The 22,839-nt window shown below is 41.2% G+C and overlaps 1 protein-coding gene across 1 annotated transcript; it reads right to left on the bottom strand.

The window, feature by feature from the left end:
* Window positions 1–1,745: 1,745 nt before the first annotated feature.
* Window positions 1,746–18,846, bottom strand: LOC308325507 (ceramide synthase 2-like). Its single transcript, XM_080778025.1, has 11 exons — window positions 18,800–18,846; window positions 17,482–17,673; window positions 13,604–13,721; window positions 10,980–11,098; window positions 8,891–8,948; window positions 8,311–8,361; window positions 7,126–7,218; window positions 3,805–3,933; window positions 3,088–3,197; window positions 2,554–2,710; window positions 1,746–1,981 (listed from the first exon to the last, which is right to left on the bottom strand). Exons 2-11 carry the CDS (start codon window positions 17,670–17,672, stop codon window positions 1,766–1,768), a joined length of 1,242 nt encoding a protein of 413 aa, XP_080634151.1. The 5' UTR covers window position 17,673; window positions 18,800–18,846; the 3' UTR covers window positions 1,746–1,765.
* Between the last annotated feature and the right edge of the window lie 3,993 nt (window positions 18,847–22,839).

The following is a 22,839-nucleotide window of genomic DNA, read 5'->3' as shown; positions in this document are numbered from 1 at the left end:
TAACTATTACTTGAATACCGGTTTCTGTACTACAACAATAGATAGCTATTGTTATGAGTGTAAAAGTTTGTTTATTCACGTAGTTTACCAACTGACAATGAAACAATAGCCTATTGAGGGAATGTGAATGCTTGTGACAAATTAACATGGGACTGATCATATAGGCCTAGTAGATCTTAACAATATACAACTAATCAACTTCAATAAACAAATAAAATGGAAGCGATGCTTTCATTATCTAGTATTAGCTGGTATCTAATTATGTTAAATGTACCTATAAATATGTGATCCTAATTCAGATGTGACATATGCCTACTGTTGTGTCAGTCACAGACAGTGACTGACCGGTTGACGCTACGCCCCATTGGCCAATGGATACGTTGTCAACTTAGGGCAACGTATGCAACTTATGGCTGAGCACGATTGTTGTGGGCTAGGTCTCTGGGTGCTACACTTATAGTTAGACGGACCACCAAACCTCCTTGCCAAAAATAGCAGATCTGCAAGCTCACAACACGTTACAAGCCTGTAGTTCTGCTATTTTCAGGGATGCTTGGGTTCAAGTGGTACAGTACATGAACTGGCACCTTTCTAGAAACCAATGGCAAACATTTGCCAAGTAGCAAAAATAGGTGAACATACTTCAGACATTGGTGAACATTCGGCAAACAAAAAACGTGATGTACAGTGCGAGCTTTGTGGTGACGCTATTTGACGTACAATGAAATATCTAGTGTTTTTAAGTGTTCAATAGCAGTACTGCTCCGTGCAGCAGAATCATACCGGTCCCATAATAACCCTGAGGTTATTCACAACCATCCTCTGCAAACACACTTTTCAACAGGAACAGCATTAACATCCAGACAGTGATTACGTCACTCATCTATCATATGTCTAAACCTACTGTTTTATCCCAGCTTCTGGTCAGATTGAATGAAATGCATGCTTTTCCTTTTGATATGATTATTTCTTGTCCCCTCGATAGTAACACAATATAATTTAATTCAAAACTTAAACCTTATTAAAATGTGTAAAGATTTGTCAACATTATTGAATTGTCAAAATATGTTTTTTTTCTTATTTGTTTTCCAAAGTAAAACAAATAGTGCAGATTGTAGACCTGCCACTTGCCCCTATTTGTAATACAAATAATTAAATTGGGCTTGTTGTTGGGCCTGAGCTAAAAATATGATGACTGACTGGTCATTGAAATATTGGCTCAGGAATGCAACGAAAACATCTCCATGAATTCAAGGCTTCATACGGTGTGATTACTAGAAAATAAGCAATGTTTTGGCCTTTCGTCTTTAAACCCACTAGGGTAGGCCATATGCCCACAGAATAGCTCTTCCCACTTCCTTCGCAGGTGTTAGGGATGATACTAATGAAGGGTTAGGCTCTGTTCCATTCTGGTCAAATAGGGTCAGGGTGCTGCTGCATTTTGGCTCACTAGAAACACCAGTGGGTCTCAAAGTGTCCTTGAGTGGGTTCCAAATGGCCCTACACGGGGTGTGTAACTCTGATTGTGTACAAATGGAACTAAGTGGACCCGGGCCGTAAGGGTCCATTTTATTATTATTTGGTTCCATTCTGCAACCTAGGAAGAGTAGGAAGAGTGCATATACCCTGAACCCTTAGCACAAGCGCACACTGGGCCCCATTCCCAGACACTGTTTAAAAACCTCTGCTATACAGGTTTCCTCAGTGAAAACATGGTGGTTCCATGCTTTCACCAGGGGGTTTTAAACGGGCGTGTTCCGTGTTTCTACTGGGCTTTCCTCATCCTGTGGGCGGCAGAGGAGCGGTGGTTGGCCAGGTTCTGCAGCACGCAGCTGGACGACACCATGGAGAGCTTACAGTTCAGAGACTCTGTCCTCTCCCAGCTGTAGTCTGCGTTCTTGTCTTTGTCACTCTCTTTGTCCTTGTCCTCCTCTTCCTCCTCCTCTTCACTCTCTTCGTCGCTGCGCTCGTCCTTGTCCAGCTGGAGGAAGGAGGGGACAGGAGCAGCGTTGAACAGTTTATAAATACTAATGACATTTTGATTAGAGCATATGGTATTATATGGTATGTGTGTTGAAAAGTAACAATTGACAAAATTATAGACATTCAATACAGAGTATATAGAACAAAATATGCTAACCAAATTAAATCCGCTGTGTGCGAGTACAAACCTCCCCCTGTTTTAGCAAAAGCATTTTAAAATGTTTAATATGAATCAAGCACACAGCTTCTATTACAATATTCATTATTCTTTTATTGAAATTTAATTAAATAAATGTATATTTTATCCAGTCTGCATGGTATAGTACCAGTGTGTTAATAACACACAACAGCACTACTTACAGCCTTACAGGTAGTCTATACTGATCTAATGATACATTTAGATATTGTGGTCTGGTATGACACCTACAGTTTGAAAAGAGGTACTACATCAAAGTCAAAAGGGAATAATTATGTTGTCTTCCCAAAAGAGCTCTGCCTAATCCTGTTTCATAAGGTGTTGCTGTTGCCATTAGTGTACTGTATTGTTTGATGTTTGACATGAACCCTTACCTTGCCTAAGAAGATAAATTTGTAGGCCATGCGTAAGATGAGGCCAGCCCAGAAGACGTGGAGCGCTTGCAGCACCATCAGCAGAACGTTGAAGAAGTAGTAACCAGTGAATGGTTGATAGATCTCCATAGACGAAATCAGAGTGGTCTTCAGGATTCTATAAAGCATCACGTAAATCACGTCTTATCATTCTATACAACATCTCATAAACAAGTCAACAACAACCCTATTTGTCATCACTGGAGGCTTTCTTTTCCTCTTTGCCCAATGGCTAAAAGAGTCCTGAACATTAAAAAGAAAATTCCTTTAATGATTGATTAAATGAAATAGGTCATTATTATGTCAGTTGTAGCAAATATCAATAAATAATGAACAAACCAATAAATAAGGAAGTAAAGGAACACACACACACACACACACACACACACACACACACAGTCACACACAGTCACACACATGTGACACACAGTACTATTCATAAAACTGGTGTCAGCAAGTAAAAATGTACATGACTAGACTGAGACAACATCTTACACAGTGGGGAAGATGACCAGGCGAGTGAGCAGGAAGACCACGGTGAAGACCACGAACATGTTGTCGCAGGTCTTCCTCCATCCTGTACCGTAGTTGAACATCTTGGCCGACTGAAACCACACGACACACGAGTAGGGTGACGTCACACATCAATAGAAACAAGGTAGCATGGTTGTGTTGGTGTACTGTCGTATACTGAGAGATCACAGAGAGGATTGTGTGCACGTCTTTTGCCGGTATGTATGCCAGGTGCTGGACGTCAAGGCATCAATGTAAATATCAAGGAGAAGGAATAAACATCTGAAGAATTGTTTAGAGCTCCATGGACTTGGAGCATAGAAAGATATTATAAAAGTCAATTTGTGTAGTGAATTTGGAGACACCCCAGTTATATAGGCCTAATATATGCAATTTGAAACTACCGTATTTAATGTGAACATACAGATAATTTGAATATAAGGTATTATTGATGTTTTCATTTCAAATAACATGGACACAGCGTATGACTGTATGTACATATTACACATTATGTCAATGGTTCTCAAGGTCTGGTTTGTTTTTTGTTTAGTTTTTTTAAGATTTTAAAAAAGATTAAACACAAATAATCACAACTGTTAATCAATTAAAATCATTTTTATAAAAAAAGTAAAATAATTTCCAGAAGAAGTAGTGAAAATAGCAAATCTGTGTGCGTGTGGATGCATGTGCGTGTGTTACCTCCAGCACTATGTCAGAGGAGTCGTGCAGCAACATGACGAGGGTTCCAATGCGGATGTAGTTCGCACAGTAGGAGAAGCTGAGCAGGAAGATGGTGGCAATGTGGTGGATGACCTGCTCCTTAAAATCCTGACCAAGAACAGACAAATTAAACATTCACATATCCCCCATTGTTACGGTAATTTAGTCCAGTGGTCCGGGTCCACCAGTGGTTCTTGAGGGGGTTCCAGGTGGTCCCCAGCTAAATGGGGATGTATTATACATCCCCATACCCACTAGAAATATTCAACATCCCTACTTTGCTATTCCCAGCAGAATATTTTCTGAATCTGGACGCAGGTCATTCCACTACAAAGCTCCATTTGACTGGAACAATATCTTTTCTCTCAGATCTGTTACCTCTCCTGGGCGCTTCAGGACTTCCCTGTATTCACACCTCAAAACAACTTGTTCATGCTACTAACACTGCGTACTGCTGTTTACTTCTGACCTCTGTTCAAGTCTACTGTACTGTACTCTCAATTTGTTTGTCTAGAGAGAGTTGGGGGGATGGGGGAGTGGGTGGGAGAGGATGAGCAAGCTAACTATCTGTACATGTCTGTATTGTCTATTGTGCACTGTCTATTTGTGTAACTGCATTGTACTGTATGTAATTTTTTTCCCTGTGTATGGGACCCCCTCTAAAATGAGATGCTGCATCTCAAGGGGCTATCCTTTCAATAAAATTCTGAGAAACTGGTGGAGTTGGTAATGGACCCTTATAGATCTTGTGAGAGTGTAAAATGAAGCACAGCGTTATAGTTTATACAGGAACATGTTGCAATGCCTAAGCTGTAATCAGCCAGCTGATTGTATCAATCAGCCTAGCTTCCAATTTCTCATTCACATCTCAGCTGATCATTACGTCACACATTCATACTCCAATCAGGAGTCATGCTTGAACATAGCGGTACCATTAGATAGATAACGGCTTTGCATTCACTTCATCTCTGCTTGTCTTGGTGCCTGCTTCGCATCCGCTGATGCTTAGCTGCCTCCTCCACCCCAGCCTCCAGCCTCCATGTATTAATTTACTTGTATTGATCCTATAAACAATTTAATATAGGGTATAGTTTGCCCACCAATTTTGGAGCTCTGGCTCATGGACTAAAAACCAAAAAGAACTGAACCGGTTCCCATTGGGAACCAACCGGTGGAAAAGGGGTCATGGTGTAAGGCAGCGGTATGGTGTAACACATGCTCAGATGCCCTCTAGGCTGCACACAGAAGCCTGTGAACATAGACATTCCGTGCCTAGATGTGCTATGCAATGGTAGGCCTCAGGTCTACCATTCTGATATTTAATTTAATCATATTTGGACTGCTGGACAGCTGACAGTAGGCTTTCTTTACTCTTAAAAAATATATATATTGTTATGGCTGGCTCATGGGGCCATAACGAAGAAGGGGAAACCACACCGGAGGACATTCCAAAAATAAGTATTTCTTCTCATACTTGTGAAAAAAGAATTAAAGAACTGAATCAATTAGATCAAAGTTTACAACTTAGGTTGGCAGGGAAACATGCTGCCTAAAATCTAGAACCAAAACAAACAAATTAACAAAGGTTCTCTCCTGCGGCCGCCCCTGCAGCCTGTGTAGAAATGCAGATCTGAAGTGCTGTGAGAGCAGAGCACGTCTCTTAAATAGTGTTTGAAGAGACAATGGCCAGGTGTCTCCCCTTCCACTAATAATCTCTGGCTTTGCCCTCCAATCCAGCACTGCAATGGATTTGTTAAAGGCACAGCCACACACACACACACACACACACACACACACACACGCGCGCGCGCGCGCGAAACCCCATATAGTAGAATAAAGGCCCAGGGGGCCGTCACTATATATATATATATATATATATATATATATAAAATCAGAGAAAAATAAACACACCATTAAAATTAATTAAAATCTAATAAAACAGGAACATTTAAAACATAAGGGCAAGGCTATAAAAATGCTTTGGTAACAAGGAAAGTTAAAAAAATAATATATATATATATATATATATATATATATATATATATATATATATATATATATATTTTTTTTTAATATATTTATGTATATATATGTTTTATGAGTAAAGAGAGCCTACTGTCAGCTGTCCAGCAGTACAAATATTATTAAATGAAGTTTCAGAATGTAGACCTGAGGCCTACCATTGCATGGCACATCCATGCACGGAATGTCTATGTTCACAGGCTGCTGTGTGCGGCCTAGAGGGCATCTGAGCATGTGCTACGGTGCCAGCAGTTCCCAAACCTTTTTGGCCGTGCACCCCCTGTTACGTCCCGACCTAGCTGACGCACCCTCCCACATGGAAATATAAATTGCATAAGCTATATAGAGACATATATTTCCTATATATCCACATATATGCACATATATGAACCTAAATATGACATATATGCAGGATAGGCTATATTCTGCATATACTTGCCATATATTGGCATAATATGTTAATATATTTAAAATAAAACCATAGCACCACCATTAGACATTTCATGTCACGCTCCCCCAAGGCGCTTGCGTACCACAAGAGGTGCACGCACCACAGTTTGGGAACCACTGTGCTACACCATATCTCTTACACCATTGTCCTTTGGGAAACTGGGCCATTGTCTGCTGATTTAAGCTAAATATCATGTCAATGTATTGCTTATGTATTTATTGTATCCCTATGAGGGTTTTACTAACATTCCCTGATTTTGCTTAGCATGCTTGCTTCGAGATTCCTGTCTAAAATGAAACCAAATGGTTTGGTTTCATGTTACGCTCTCAAGAGTTACATTATTGTTAAACATCTGCATTACTTAATTTACAAGAAATCTACACAATTAGATAATGTAGAATTATTGTTATTTTGATCAGCGTTTGCCTGCAACCTCTCCCAAAGGTAGGCTACCATATCAATACAGCATGGAGGCATGCCATTTTTTTGAGGGGCGCAAGGCCAAACTGAGGGTCAACGACGGCCATGGCCTTCGTGGCCTCACTGACATTGCTGCCCTGATGTCAAAGTATGTTAATAACTGCTACATAGTGATTGTGGAGTTATTTGTATTGCCTTCTTTACTGTACTGTATGTCAGACATCACAGCAATACAACGTACTGTATGGAATGGATCGTACCTTTAGAGCAGTGAGTGAGTGAGTGTTGAGTGTTCAACATTTTGATTACATTATTGTTCTTTGTGACAAATCTAATTCACCATGCTCTTCCATCCAATCATTAAGAAACACTTCCGTTTAAAGTGGATTATGTTGCTTGCTTCATACCTTCCTCCTGATGTCCTTGTAGATGCGGAGCAGCAGAGACGTGTAGAAGCCCAGCTCTAACATGTAGTACCAGTAATGGACTCTCTCCATGGGCTGTAGGGGGAGCAGAACATCCATTATGGCTGATATCCGATATGCAGGGTCAAATCATCTGATACCAATATTACACTATTATATATTATATTTATATTGAGCTCATTGCTGATTTATTTTTTATTATTTTTCATTTAAAAGCCATTAACGGTGATATTATTATTGTGTCAATATTGGTGAAATATCAGTAAATATTTGTGAAATATCAGTCAACATTGGTGAAATATCTGTAAAATATCGGTCAATATCGGTGAAAAATATCGGAATTATTTTTACATCGGTTCGATCGGTCGGTCGATATGCTACCATACACAATGACATGACAATACAATACTACTGAAACACACATTATACATTCTAGGTAGTGTAAGGATATGCTTTTAAGAGTTTCCTGCAGCGCTTTAATAAACAGAAAATACATTTTAAGGTGGGTTGCCAATTTCATTCAGTCAGGAGAGAGAACCTATTAATTGTATATTGTTCCATTAATGTTGTCTGCTCATTTATTTGTGGCATCACTTCCATCATTTCCAACAGTAAGGTAGAGACAAATAGTAACTATAACTATTGGTATTAGCCAGCACCCTGTGCTGCATGCATGGTTCCTACTTCTAAACATTATAAAACTGTGTGTGTGTGTGTGTGTGTGTGTGTGTGTGTGTGTGTGTGTGTGTGTGTGTGTGTGTGTGTGTGTGTGTGTGTGTGTGTGTGTGTGTGTGTGTGTGTGTGTGTGTGTGTCTTTGTACAGTTCCTTTACTTCCTTATCTGTTGGTTTGTTCATTATTTATTGATATTTGCTACAACTGACATAATAATTACCTATTTCATTTAATCAATCATTAAAGGAAATTTCTTTTTAATGTTCAGGACTCTTTTAGCCATTGGGCAAAGAGGTCTTTAAAAAAAGAAAGCCTCCAGTGATGACAAATAGGGTTGTTGTTGACTTGTTTATGAGATGTTGTATAGAATGATAAGACGTTATTTACGTGATGCTTTATAGAATCCTGAATGTGTGATACAGAGGATGGAAACGGTTTGTAAAGTGATACATGTGAGAATGAGGAAGCAGATGATTCATGATCATGTTCTGACCTGTAGAGGGTAGTGCCTCCAGCATTCCTTGGGGTCCCAGAACCAGGGTTTCTATAGAGGGGGCAGAAAGATGTTAGGATTCACACCACCTCATGTATTTTCAAAGAGCAGATCTACAAGCTCACAATGTGCCGCACTGGGTCACATTGTGAGCTTGTAGATCGCCTATTTGCAAATGGCCGAAATGTATTGGGATGATGTGGTCAATGTAGGCTACTGTATGTTCTGTAATAATAATCATAATCTACAAAGTAACTTTGTTTCCTTGTGGCTGTCTAAGGTGGTCTGAAAAGGTTGAGAACCACTGGTCTAACCAATTGATGATGCCTGAAGGCTAGCCGCCAAGCAGCGTGGCTATACCTGGAGTGGAAATGAACGTATTGTGGACAAAAACCCGTATGACCTTCACCCCCAACTCTAGTGCTTCTCAACCTGTGAGGAGGAAATTGCAAGCGGGCCCACCATTTTAAGACCTTTTAAGTTCTCGCACTTACTAGATAAAGAAAAAACTGTTGTACAAGCTCGCAGCATGTCACAAAATGACGTGCTGTAATTTAAATATATTTAAATTAACACTTACATCTATCAAGCATGCCAGCCCAGCCAGGAAAGCAGTGATGTAGAAGAGAAATCTCCAGCTGTATGGACAATGTAAGGACAAAGCATAATATTTATACACACCATTTTGCACGTTCATTTTCAGTGCTGGAAGAACTCTTCCACCACTTATTTTCATTTTGTTTTGTACTTCATGCCAGAAATATATATCACTAATATCACTATAAGGCCTGTATTAAGCTTACGTTTAAGCTTAAGCTTAAGCGTAAAACATTTCTGAAGTTTTCTGAATAAATACATAAAACAAATAATGTTGCTATATACACTGTAGATAGAGCAACAACTAAAATGATACAGAGGTGTTCCCGGCTTGAAAGGTATAACATTACGGTGTAATTTAAAATAAAGTTTAAAAGTATAGTATATATAATAGTGTAAAATAATGCATGTTTCATATTAATAATCTAAATCTGCAAAGTAACTATAGTAAGTAGGAGTAGAAAGCACAATAGGCCAATATTATTTGCCTCTGAGATGTACCTGTAGTGGAGTAGAAGTATCAAAAACTTTAAATACTCAAATAAAGTAAATGTACTGTACCTCAAAACAGTACTTAAGTACAGTAGGTACTTTCCACCTCTGCATATTTGTACCCACCACTTTGGCACGTTAGAAGTAGGGATGTCAGTAACGGATAGTTTCCCAACCGGTTAGCCGACCGGTTAGCCGACAGGATTAACCGGGTCATTAACGGATAGTGGTTGATTTTTTTCTTTTTTTTAATAGGCTACCCCAAATGTAATATGCATGTATAGGCTACATAATTAAAGTTGGTAGACGAATGGTATACATTTATTTATGCTCCTTTTTTAAAAGACAAACAAAAAAGCAACATTTAACAATATAAATAAATTGTTGTAGGCTTAATCATCAATAAACAATGCATCGCATCTGCATGATGCATGCATATGCGCGTCTACAGTACAGAGGTCCGCCAGTTCTAGTCCAAAACATTAATAAATCCAGTCCAGATCTGAGCTACCTATAAAGCCACTGGACGCATGGGCTAAGCCTTTTTTTTTATTATTAAGGAAGATCAGCAAGCATGTCACCGTGTTCTGTTTGTTGACTTTTCGCTGACGAGAAATCCCTCAAACATCGATAGCACATGGCTAACTTGATAGCCGTAAGCCGTGCCAGTGCCCAGTGTGGGGAGACGGATAGGAGGAGGAAGCGGCAGCGGCTGTAAACGTTCTCCGTCCAGGCCAAATGGCCAATAATGGAATTAATAATGCCAAGTAGGTCTCTGCATTTATACGGTCGACATGTGTTCATCTCGTCTCGCTGTCACTCGCTTACATTTCGACTACCGCAAGTCCGCAAAGCTACCCTTGTAGCCAACTAGCCAGAAGTACAACAGAGAACTTTGGGATATTGAGGGGGCAGAAAACCGAGCCAGAGCGCTGTTCATGCAGCCTGGAGTGTGACAATTAAGCTGGGCGGTGCAAATAAGAACAATTTTAGGCATGTGTGCAACATGACAACTGTTTTAAAGTATTGTACAGTGACAAGTACAGTCTCTGTAATGTTTATGTTGTACTATTACTAAAAACGATCTAAAATAAAGGGATTTAAGATCAGAACACGTATTTATTATTATGCAAATTAACCGTTAAAGCTGATAAAAATATCCGGATGTTTCTTAACGGTCGGCTAACCGGTTAACCGGTTAACCCCTGACATCCCTAGTTAGAAGTAATTGGAACTTAACACCCTGAAATCATTTATCTATGCAGGAAAGAACAAAAGGTAAATACCGAACAGGAAGTGCTTTTTTTCTGATGGTAATTTTTTATTGGGTTTCCCCCTTTTTTTTTTTTTTACAGTTGGCCGAGCAGGAACTTGTCCCATTGAGGAAATAAACAGGAAATGTGTTTAGACGTGTTTAAGTGATATCGTCTCTGTCGGGTGGAAACCTCACACGCTCAAAACTGGTAATTTAGGATTAAAATTCAAAAGCATCAAAAGCAGCAGATCAGCAGCTTGTGTGTGTGCTGGAGGCAAGAGGTTTCTGCTCGACAACAACAGTGTAACTGTAATGATGCACTCACGCTGCCTCTCCAAACTTCTTGGTGTGACAGGGCCTGTCTTGATCCCTGCGCAGACGGAACCAGGCCTGCACCTGCCTGTGGGTTTTCCCACTCTGTGTGGACAGACCCACTATCTGGCTCTGTGGTTGAGGGGGGGTTGAGGGGACAGAGACAAGTGCAGTGTTAATTTAGACAGCACATTTTTAGTTGGTTTAGTCATAGTCTTTTGAATACATTGTCATTTAGTTTTAGTCACATTGTAGTCACCTGAAAAGTTTTTGTTTGAGTCTAGATTTAGTCGACTAAATATCATACGATTTAGTGGATTAAATCTACAGTTGATTTAGTCAACTAAAATGTGTTTTGGCCTCAAATCATGAACGCAGCGTGCAATTTACGTGAAATCTTCCACAGACGTTCCTACTAGGCTGAGGAATATATCCCACCCTTTTCACGTTGGCCACCAACAGGTGGATTTTAGCAAATCACATTTTTGGAGCAAAATGCCTCAAATCATCCAATTGCCATCACATTGGCTTATTATAGTGCCACCAGGAGGCCACAACCTTACCTGCCCTGGTGGAGACCTGTGCCCCGAGGGGCACTTTTTCTAGTTCTTCCTGGTTCTCACACCTTTTGCATAGTCGTCAATTCATGTTCAGTCCTGTTCCATTTTTGCATGTCCGTGCACATATTGACCTTATCATGACCTCGCCTGTGACCCGACCTTCATTTCATAAACTTTAGTACCGCTATATCTATTGAACAATTAATCAAGTTAATAATATATATTATATCTGCAATAGATCCTACATCCTCTGATTGGGGTGAGGTGGGTGCCAGGGGGTCCTCAGAGTTACTACTGGGGGGGACGCATCTTTGTGGGATAGGATTTTATCAAGTACAAAGTCAGGTTTACTAAGCATTGAAGGTTTAAGTGGTTAACTGTCTGAAAAGACAAATTAACACAAATCCAACATACACTCATGACAGTGCTGTCAAACAAGTCCATGAAGCTATCTATGAAATCTGTAGTGGGATCCCTGCTTCATCTCTCTGTCACCTAAGGAGTGCTTTGGCTGAAAAACTTTGAAGACCCCCGATCTAGGCTATTCCTTCTCTTTTTCAGTAGGTCTTTTGGGGCTCGGACATGAATGACTAACCACCCCCCCCCCCCCCCCCCCCTTAGATGAGAAATGTGAAGTTAATTACGGCAACAATTCACACAAAGGGTCATGGCTTTGGTGGTGTCCCCTGAGCTGTGCCCCTGGGCTTGGGCCCCTTTAGGCTTGTGTATAATCCACTCCTGATCACGACCTGAAGACGTATTATTGTGTTTACTAAAGAGCTAGGAAGACAGGGAGGCCCCTGTTACTGAACAAACACTCCAAAGCAGGGGTTCTCAACTTTTGTCCGAGCACTGAACCTCTTAAACACTAAAAACACTTCTACCACCACTTTGCATTTCAACTAATGACAGTGCTAGAGGGAGTTTTGCATTGAGCTCAGAGTGTGTGGTAGCATCGTGTGTGTGTGTGTGTGTGTGTGTGTGTGTGTGTGTGTGTGTGTGTGTGTGTGTGTGTGTGTGTGTGTGTGTGTGTGTGTGTGTGCGTGTGTGCTTGCGTGCGTGCATGCGTGCGTGCGTGCGTGCGCGTGACTGTGTGTGACTGTGCGTGCGTGCGTGCGCGTAACTGTGCATGCATGTGTGTGTGTGTGTGTGTGTGTGTGTGTGTGTGTGTGTGTGTGTGCGCGTGTGCGTGAGTGACTGTGTGTGCATGTGCGTGTGTGTGCGCGTGTGGGTGTGTGCATTCCCCCACAGGTTTTCAAGAACAAGGATGTGTGTCTAGCACCGTGTTGTCATCACAAGTAGGCATTGTGATACCAATCTCTCGGAGAAATAACCAAAGGCTTACAGGCTGACAGGTGCTGACAAAACTTCATTACTTTTCAGGAAATGGTAAAAAAGAAAAGAAAAAAAAGGGTCTGTACGTGTTCCAATCGATCCAATGTTATTATTCCGTCAAAAGCAAGCTCTTGTTAATACTACACCAAATATCTTTGCCCCAAAATACCTGATCTACAAGCTCACAACGTATCGCAGCGCAAATGTTCCCCCCCGGTATATGGATGCTGGCTGCGTGGTTAAAACGTAGGCTATAAATTATAGTTATTTTCAATCTGTCCAAATGGAAACAGATGGTTTCCTTGTGCCTTACTGTATCCTTGGGGAGAAGTCTTACACATTGACGTAGCATAATAGTGATCACATAAATGTAACCATGGAACCCCTGAGTTACAACGGTTACTTTATAAGTAACCGTTGTAACCATGGTTGAATCAGTTATTTACACTGTACCTCTGTGCTTTTTAAATGTTTTTACTACTAAAGTATCCAATCAATCAATTGTTGATTGCTAGGGACTGGAGAGTCTGTAATACTCCAATGAAAGTTAAGGGTTAATAATAGGGTTAATCTAGGCCTCTGCTTTTGACACCCCCTATCTTGACTAGCATTCTAGCTCAGTGGTTCCCAAACCTTTCAAGTCGAGACCCAAAAGAGAGCTAAGACGTTTGTCCGGGACCCAAACTAGTGAAAATAGTATAGAGACCCAGTGTTTGGGAACCAGTGTATATAGAGCACTGACCTGTGTGGGCTGTCTGCTCCGCAGGGTGTAGAAGGCCTCCAGCTTTGGGGAGGGGGCCGCCATCACCTGCACTCTGTTCCTCACCCCCACACACCTGGCCATGGGCGGGGCCGCGTACCTGGGGGGCAACGTAAACACAACACACAGGACGCTGACTAAACCAATATTGATCCACTGTGTATTGCAGATGTATTGCCATGCATTCAGAAAATCTTTTGAATATTCAAAAGTAGCCAATCTATCGCAGTGTTTTTTTCTGTTCTGTTTTATCAGCAGGGACCTAGAAGTATAGGTCTAAAGGTAAAATAGTTAGTATGGAATGATAGTATGAAAAGGTGGGTTTTGAGAGTTGTTAAGCTGACAACGACATATTGTGGCTTAAGCTCACAATGCTTAATCGTACTTTTGTATTTTGATTTCAATACTTTTGTCAAACTTGAATGGGCTTTTAGTTGTAACTGATAAATGTTATCGTATTATACTTTTTACGTAAGACATCTGAGTATAGGCTACCTCGCCCCCCACTGGCAAACACTTTGGTAGTGGAATGTTGAAAACGGCGACATTTTATGGACATGGAGCTTGAGCTGATGCCCGAAGGTCTATATAAACAAATTTAAAAGATTTCGCACAGTTTTAAATGTGCTGAGGCTCCCTGAAATTGTTCATCAGCGACACAGAGCTTGAAACCGTGACAAACCTGGGCCAAACCGGGACATCTGGTCACCTTTAACTTACTTACAACACTTGTTGCTTAGCATCACTGCCTCCAGACGTGTGCATGCATTCTACAAGTTGTTGACTCAGCACAAACAGTTTGGAAGTGGGTTTGCCTGCAGCTTCAGGCAAAGGAATTACAACTCTTGTGTTTCATTGGTGCGGCCGTGCGGGGAGATTGTTGGCACAGAGAGCTGTGTTTGTGCGTGAAGGTCATTTCCGTGAGTGCTGCTAATCCCTCTGACTGTAAAATACCTAGAGTGTGCACTTGGTAAGATACTAGATCAGATAACACAGGTGTATATCTGTCCCTCACTGGTCATCACTCCACATCATCAGGCCACTGGTTCCTAAACTCTGGGTCGGGACCCATTTGTCAGTCGCGGACACATTTTTTATGGGTCCCTTTATTTTCTACATTTTGCTTTTAAATATTGTTATTTATAAACATTTCAGGAAATAAATGAATTAAAAACAGAATGCAATGATTTTTTTCAGTAATTTCGTGAAGAAATAAAATAAAAATCTAAGAAATTGCATAAATTAGATTAGAAACAAAGAAGTAGTTAAATGCGGCGCAAAGCGACCCGTTGTGAGCTTGTAGATTGGCTCTTTGCAATAGTTTGCAGTAGAAAAATATAAAGAATACTCTGTTACAGGTAATAGTAACAGAGTAATACTCTGTTACAGGTAATAGTCCTGTATTCAAACAGAACTTGACTGAGTAAAAGTACAAACGTATAAAGATATACTTAAAAGTCTGAAAAGTAAAAGTAATCATAGTTAAAAAGGTGTCAATCTTTCAAAAATAGCCGATCTACAGTAAGCTCTAAAGGCTAGAGACAGGACAGGCTACACACACACACACGCACGCACGCGCGCGCGCGCGCACACACACACACACACACACACACACACACACACACACACAGACACACAGACACACACACACACACACACACACACACACACACACACACACACACACACACAGCACGCATGGTCACCACCCTGGCATAATTTATGTTAACATTTAATCCATTTTAATGACCCGATTGTTTGCTTAAGTAGGCACAACAAAGCATGCAGATTGGAAGATAAGTGTGGTCAAAGCCATGCAGGCCGGTGTATCAGAGGTGATAGTGATCTTCACCTTTACACGAGAGATAGAGAAAATAAAATGACTATTACTGAATCAACAGTAAATCATCATAAGTAATCAACAAATAATTAAATTAGCCGATCTACAAACGACTCAGATTGACTATTTTCACAATATTTATCTGTGGAACCGAGTCAGGTCCCCATGTTCAAATATGATTATTTTTGGGGCCACGACCTGAAAAGGCACTGATGTACATGACTTCTCTGCTACTAAAACAAGATGTACGGTAATTTAGGATGAGGTTTGCATGATGTTATTATAGTGCAGGGTGGCTCCCTAGTGGACCTGTGCTGATTCTAACAATACAACACTGTCTGTCTGCATTAAGCGTTGCCAGATTTTGCAAGAGAAAACATGTGTTCGGGTCTATATACTGTACAAAAACAAGCCCAGAAGAAGCAACTATAGGCCACATTAGCACGCACGAACACACGTGAACGCGCACACACACACTAACGCACGCACACATGAACACACGCACGCACACATGGCTATTCGAAAATAGCTTATGCATCTTGTAGATCTGCTATTTTCAAATACATCTTGAAATCGTATTGAAACATTTTAACAACACAATTCTTGGGGAGGCGTGGGGGTCCTTAACTTGAAATAGTTTGAGAACCACTGGTTTAAACAACATTAGGAAGGAAGCCCTTCCAAAATTTACAATTGGCATTACAGAAAAGAAAACCAAAGCCCAAAGTCACTTATAATAAGCTAACATGGCAACACTGGTCTGCATCTCTATCCCCTATAGACCGGTGCTAATGCTAACAATACATGTATAACCTGGCACAACACCTGCTCACAGCGCCTCACACACACACATACACGCACACACACACACCTCCGCTTTCAGTCAAATCCACACTGCTGCTTGTTGTGTTTGACAAACGACGCGTGGGGTTTCTCTGCAGCCTGTAGTCAAATTATACTGGCTTTCTGAACATGTCAACACAACCAATAATGTATTGTAACGCATAAGCCTTCTCAATAAAATGTGAAATTGCATCTGAGCCAGTCTTGCATCTTATATTTCGGAGTGCCGCTTTTTCCATTACACAATAAGAAAAAGTCCTTCTGCACACCTACAATGGACAGGTGCGTCGGATAACTGGAACTGAGTAGATAAAAAATAATCCTGCCTGTCTTCACTTGAGTTATTGAGCAACGTTTCGGTCATCAGACCTTCATCAGGCATAAAGAAGAACTGACAACACATGTGTGTAATAATTATTACACAACATGCATTAGCCCTATTATGTTTCGGCCATTGAAAAATAGCAGATCGTTGATCGTCTATTTAAAAGAAAAAATAAGAAATTTTTATCTAGGCCATGCATAAGGAATAATTTTACTTTTGGTACTGGAGTATATTTTAATGGCAATACTTGCATGCTTTTACTCAAGTGGGACTAGTATTTATACATATTGGTAATGCTATTTATACTTGAGTAAAATAAATCACAGTAGTTCCTCCATCACTGCGCTTTGCAGCGTATAGTCAAATCAGCGGCTTTCTGAAAATGTCAGCACAGCCATAACTCACTATTAATGACAGCTATGGGATACTCGTTTTGTTTAAGCAGAAATGAGGAAAGGACACATAATCCTGTGCCATGTTTCTGCGTGTTTTCGTGCGTGTGTGTACGGTTGAAATGAACGTAACTCGAGAACCGTTTGCCCCACCGACTTCTAATTCGACACACCCCGCAGGGAGTGCAGTGCCCGGTATCGAGTCAGTCCGACCCACGGTTCTCCAGAACCACCACAAAAGGCTCTGCTCAGGCTCTGACAGTGGGCCTAATCTGCCTAAATCCATTCACCTGTGCAATTTCCAGCCTCTGCCTCAGCCAATTGATTGCCATATGGCAGGATTCGACTGCGACGAGCGTGTTTTGGGGGGCGAGCGTTGTATTTGTTTCGCGAGTGAGAACGCATCGGCCTGACTACTAGTAGGCGTATTTCAATGTGGGTGGGGGTTTACTTTATTTACCTTTCGAACATGTAGCGCAGGGCCACGAAAGCCAGGGCCAGCGGCAGGGCCAACAGCAGGTCGCGGGGCAGGGGCCTCTCAGAATGGGCCAGCCGGTCCATGTCCGCCCAGCTCACCCCTGGAGGCAGCCAGTACTCCGGCTTCCACACCAGGTCCTCCACCCAGCGCACCACCTCCTCCACCACCAGCATGCTGGATGATCACACACACAGCAATACAAGGGGAGGTTAGAGAGAGTCACATATACAACACAGTTCTTTACACTATCGTCTCTGTCGGGCGGAAACCTTATTACCGGTATGTCCAAAACTTTTACTTTTCAGGATTCACATTCAAAAGTAGCAAAATAGCAGATAGACAGGCTCCCATGGTGAGCCTGCCGATCTGCTATTTGATTTGACATAACCCTGCAGTGTTCCAGTTCCAATTTGGTCTGCTCGTTTATTGTATTTGTGTCATCACCTCCGACTTCACTAACTTGTGGATCCTAGGCTGTATGACTTGAGTTATCTCTCCAGTTAGATATGGGTATCCTGAATAGGTATCCTGACCTTAAATGTAGGTTCTGTTTATTAAAGAGTTGGAGAGACAGGGCGACTCCTGTTACTGAACAAACACTGTGTACTATAGTGTATCAATGAGTAAACAAGAAACAAGAAACAAACACTAGCAAAGATTATAGCCTATATCACAATTAGAGCTATATAATATAACACTGTTACTATAACTGAACAAACACTGAGCTAATGATTAGGCCTACTATCACAATATGATATTTAACACTGTTACTGAACAAACACTATAGCAATTATCACAATTTATCTATTTAACACTCATTTTAACAAAAGAAAACACCATGTAAATGTTCTGTTATTAAAACATTTAAGCAGCCATTGTTGTTGAACACATGTTGCTGTCGCTTGACTGACAACACGTGTATATAGCCTTCACTCACTCTCACACACTGTCACTGCTATAGAAACGAGTTGCGTGTCCAGATCTGATATGTCTGCTCACATGCACGGCATAAGTAAACCGGCTTTTGAACAATTACGTGCAAAACATTTCCTACATTAATAATAGGCTAATAATAATAAATACAAAATCTGGCTATGGAAGAGATCTAGGCTTAAAGTAATTTTACTTCAGGCTAACCACTTGAATCCCATATAGAGTGGTTAAATGCAGTTAAAATACACAGTTAGCCTATTAGGCTATTGTCCATTGCAAGCTTTTTTGTTTTGCAAAAGGAAACTGCATTACAAGAATAACATGGTCTTCTTAAAGAAAAATAGGCTATATAACTCAGTCAACTCACTCTGCATAGGCTACTTGTAGTAAAGTCCAAAGTGTAAACAGCGTTGAAGACCTGGGATGTCCAGAGATGGTTCAACTTCTACCTAGTCCTTACAGCATTCTCCATCCATCTATCAGACATAACAATGTCACTCACAGCAGCCTGCGTGTAAATGGGTTGGGTTCGCACTGGTGGCTGAGAGCTTATTGCCAGTGTTGCCAGATCTAGCCAGAAACAAGCAATTGCACATATGAAAACTACCAATGCCACTTTGCAGATTGTTGTTTATATCACTGGTTCCCGAACCTTTTCATGTCAAGGACCCCCAAATTGACACTAATTAGCCGGCAGACCCCCATTTGAAAAGATATGCCATGGACCCCCATAAGAGAAGATTTTTACGGCTCTATCAGTGATTCTCAACCATTTAATTTGAAGTACCCCCCCAGTTTGACATGCATATCAGGCCCCCATTTAATGGCATTTCTATCTCTGGGACCTCCAATTTATATTGTAAAATCAATGTTAATTTAACTCTGAGATTGTCCATGTGGTTCCATTTGTACACTCTCTGAGTTACAGACCCATAATGGTCCATTTGGTTCCTAATCATTTAGCTGGGGACCCCCTGGAACTCCTTCAAGGACCCCTGTGGGTCCCCAAACCCCACTTTGGGAACCACTGGTTTATATAACGGGTCCCTGAGGCTAATGGAAAAAAATATTTGCTTCATTATTATCATTATTATTGAATTTTGAGTGAATGCAAAAAAGATACAGGGATAGCCTACATATTCTGGCTATACAAAAGGATGCTAAAAGGATAACCCCCAAAAAGCCCAGAGCTTATTATTTCCGCTGAGGTCCTGTGTATTCAATTCATTGAGACTCTATTTGTATTTGAATTTATTGATGGCATGTTGTGATATTTTATTATGCTATGTTGATGAATTGAATACATGGGACCACAATGGAATGGTATAATTGTAGCCTTAATATCATGTACCTGGTGTTATAATGCGATGCGTTATGAGCTTGTAGATCTGCTATTTATTTTTAAAAGACAACAATCTGGAATACAGTATGTTGAATTATTTGGAATGTGTTCCGTAACATTTTAACTAACAACCAAATTATGTTTTGGTTTTATGTCTTGGTGATGTCCATCTCACATTTTCAGATGGGGGTAGGGGTGACCAGATATCCCCCTTTGCGTTACACAGTCCCTCGTTTCCAAGACTTGGAAGTCTATAGTTACTAGTCCCCTAATTGGCCTAATATCCCAGACCCCTAGGCAGTACCAAGTCGGCCATACCACCCATGACCAAAAATTACCAAAATGTGAGACTTATTAGGCCTATTGTCGAATATCATATCACATCAAGGCATTTAAATAGCAACGCTGCCAACCCCGCCCTGTCCCCCCATCCCACTTGTCCCACACAGTTTGGATCTAATGAACAGTTTGGATCTAGTCACTATATGGAGGGTCCACAGACAAATGCATGTTCATTTGGGGGTCCTTGACATGAAAATGTTTGAGAACCACTGGTTTTTGAACAACATTAGGAAACAAGCCCTAAAAAAAGCAATAATATATACAAGCAGAAAAGCTCAAATAATAAACAGACATGGCAACACAACACTGCCTATTGCAGAGACACAGGGGCGGGACTATTGAATGGAGATAAATAGCCCACAGCATTGCACTGTAAAATCCCCAGTGTGCTCATCTAATTATTAACCAACGTGTATAATGTGTGTGTGTGTGTGTGTGTGTGTGTGTGTGTGTGTGTGTGCGTGCGTGCGTGCGTGTGTGTGTGTGTGTGTGTGTGTGTGTGTGTGTGTGTGTGTGTGTGTGTGTGTGTGTGTGTGTGTGTGTGTGTGTGTGTGTGCGTGCGCGCGTGTGTGAGCGTGTGCATGTGCGTGTGTGTGCGCGTGTGTGTGTGTGTGTGTGTGTGTGTGTGTGTGTGTGTTAGGCCTAAATGGTAAATGGTGCATTTACAGAACATTTCTAGATTTTATCCAAAGCGCTTTACACCAATGGCGGAGGAAACCATGCAAGGCACCAACGGTTCATCAGGAGCAATTAGTTGTTCAACGTCTTGCTCAAAACTTTGAAACTAAACTAACCCTGGGGGAGGCCGGGATCGAACTGGGAATCTCACGGTTCCCATCCGGCCGCTCTGCCAGCCACTAGCCCTGAGCCAATGCACGTGCATGCGTACGTGCGTGCGTGAATGTCCTACAATAGGTCATTGCATGCATTCTAGCACTGGACCTAGCCTTGGCGACCATGCGTCTCATGCAAAAGTTAAAATGTCATAGACAAATATGCCAGGTCCATTGTTGACCTGGCATCCTATAGGTTCTATAGTTCCATGTACAGATTTTTACTGAGGCATGTGTTTAGCTTGCTTACTGTAAGTCGCTCTGGATACAAGTGTCTACTAAATGCCTATTGAAAATTATGGTTAAATTGACGTGTTGATCCACAACACTCTACATCGACAATGACACAATTCAAACACAATCCACCAGGGCTTTCGAGGTAGTACTATAGACCAAATCTCTTTGCCAAAACTAGCCAATGTAGAAGCTCACAACATAAATATATATATCTATATTCTGACAGAAATTCACACACTGATGGCGGAGGAAACCATGTTTGTTCGGTAACAGTGTTAAATATATAGCTCTATATTCTGGCAGATAGTAATCATTGCTATAGTATAGTGTTTGTTCAATAACAGCTGTCTCCTCATTTCTCGTTTAATACACATAAAACATATAAGTTGAGGTTGAAACTTGCAGCCAATCAGAAGAGAAGCCCTATATTAGTTAAATTGTATAGTAACGTATTCCAGTTCAAAATATGTCTGCTCAGTTATTTGTGTCATCACATTGTGTTTATCTAAGAGGTGGAGAGATGGGGAGACTCCTCTTACTGAACAAACAATGATTACTATCAAAACATTTTCAGAAAAGAAGATGACTTACCAATTACCATATACCTTTAAACAAACTTGGCCCTAAGCTATTCCTAAAGGCAACACAATTCCACTGATATGTCTAGCCAAAGCTTTAGAAACCGACACACTGGACATTTGTTTTTGGAAGGATGCTTGACAAATTCAAGTTCATGTCTCTGTTATTGTTTAAAACATGTCTTTGTTACAATTATACAGCCTATATTGAAAGTGTTCATATATCTCCTAATTAAAATGGTGCATTCATATTGTGATTTTATCCAAAGCGCAGATAGCGCTTTACATAGAGCATTGTGCATTGCATTCACCCATTCATGTGTGTGTGTGTGTGTGTGTGTGTGTGTGTGTGTGTGTGTGTGCGTGCGTGCGTGCGTGCGTGCGTGCGTGCGTGCGTGCGTGCGTGCGTGCGTGCGTGTGTGTGTGTGTGTGTGTGTAAGATATTTAGTGTAGAGTGAGAAGAGATTCAGGCAGTAGTATAGGGCCCTGCAGGACTCCAAAAGGGCTAAGTGGTTAAGGTCTGTGTTGTGTAAGTAAACCCCTCACCATGGAGTTGATGTGCATATAGCCACTCCGTCATGCTGCTTTAAATACGTATATGGAGACTGGAGAGCAAACCTTAGGTACACATTAAACTGTTTGATCTGCCTCTGTGGCACACTGACACACACACACACACACACACACACACACACACACACACACACACACACACACACACACACACACACACACACACGTCTGCCTCTATACTTGCTTGCTCTCAAGTTTTAAGTGAACACAAATCAACATTCTCCATCTACACAAACATGAACGAATGTGCACGCACACACACAAACTGACAAACTGTGTTTGTGTGTGTGTGTGTGTGTGTGTGTGTGTGTGTGTGTGTGTGTGTGTGTGTGTGGATAACATCAGCATCGTCATGCTGGTGTCAACATTCTTCCAGTGGGGGCGCGGCTGTCCTCGTCGTCACACTGCACCTGTACGAAGCCATCAGATACAATCTGCTACATGTTCTCTACAGCACTGTTTCCCAAACAGTGGGTCGGTTACATTTGTGGGTCGCGGACAC

This window comes from Protomyctophum bolini (assembly GCF_963924005.1).
Source record: "Protomyctophum bolini genome assembly, chromosome: 12".
NCBI lineage: Eukaryota > Metazoa > Chordata > Actinopteri > Myctophiformes > Myctophidae > Protomyctophum > Protomyctophum bolini.
This window is presented reverse-complemented; position numbering and strand designations above follow the sequence as displayed.

Coding starts and splice junctions, on each gene's coding strand:
- LOC308325507 (XM_080778025.1), bottom strand. CDS start 17,672: ATGCTGGTGGTGGAGGAGGTGGTGCGCTGGGTGGAGGACCTGGTGTGG. Junction 3,198..3,804: donor CCTCTGACATAGTGCTGGAG/GTAACACACGCA, acceptor GTGTGGTTTCAG/TCGGCCAAGATGTTCAACTA. Junction 2,711..3,087: donor CTGGTCATCTTCCCCACTGT/GTAAGATGTTGT, acceptor GATGCTTTATAG/AATCCTGAAGACCACTCTGA.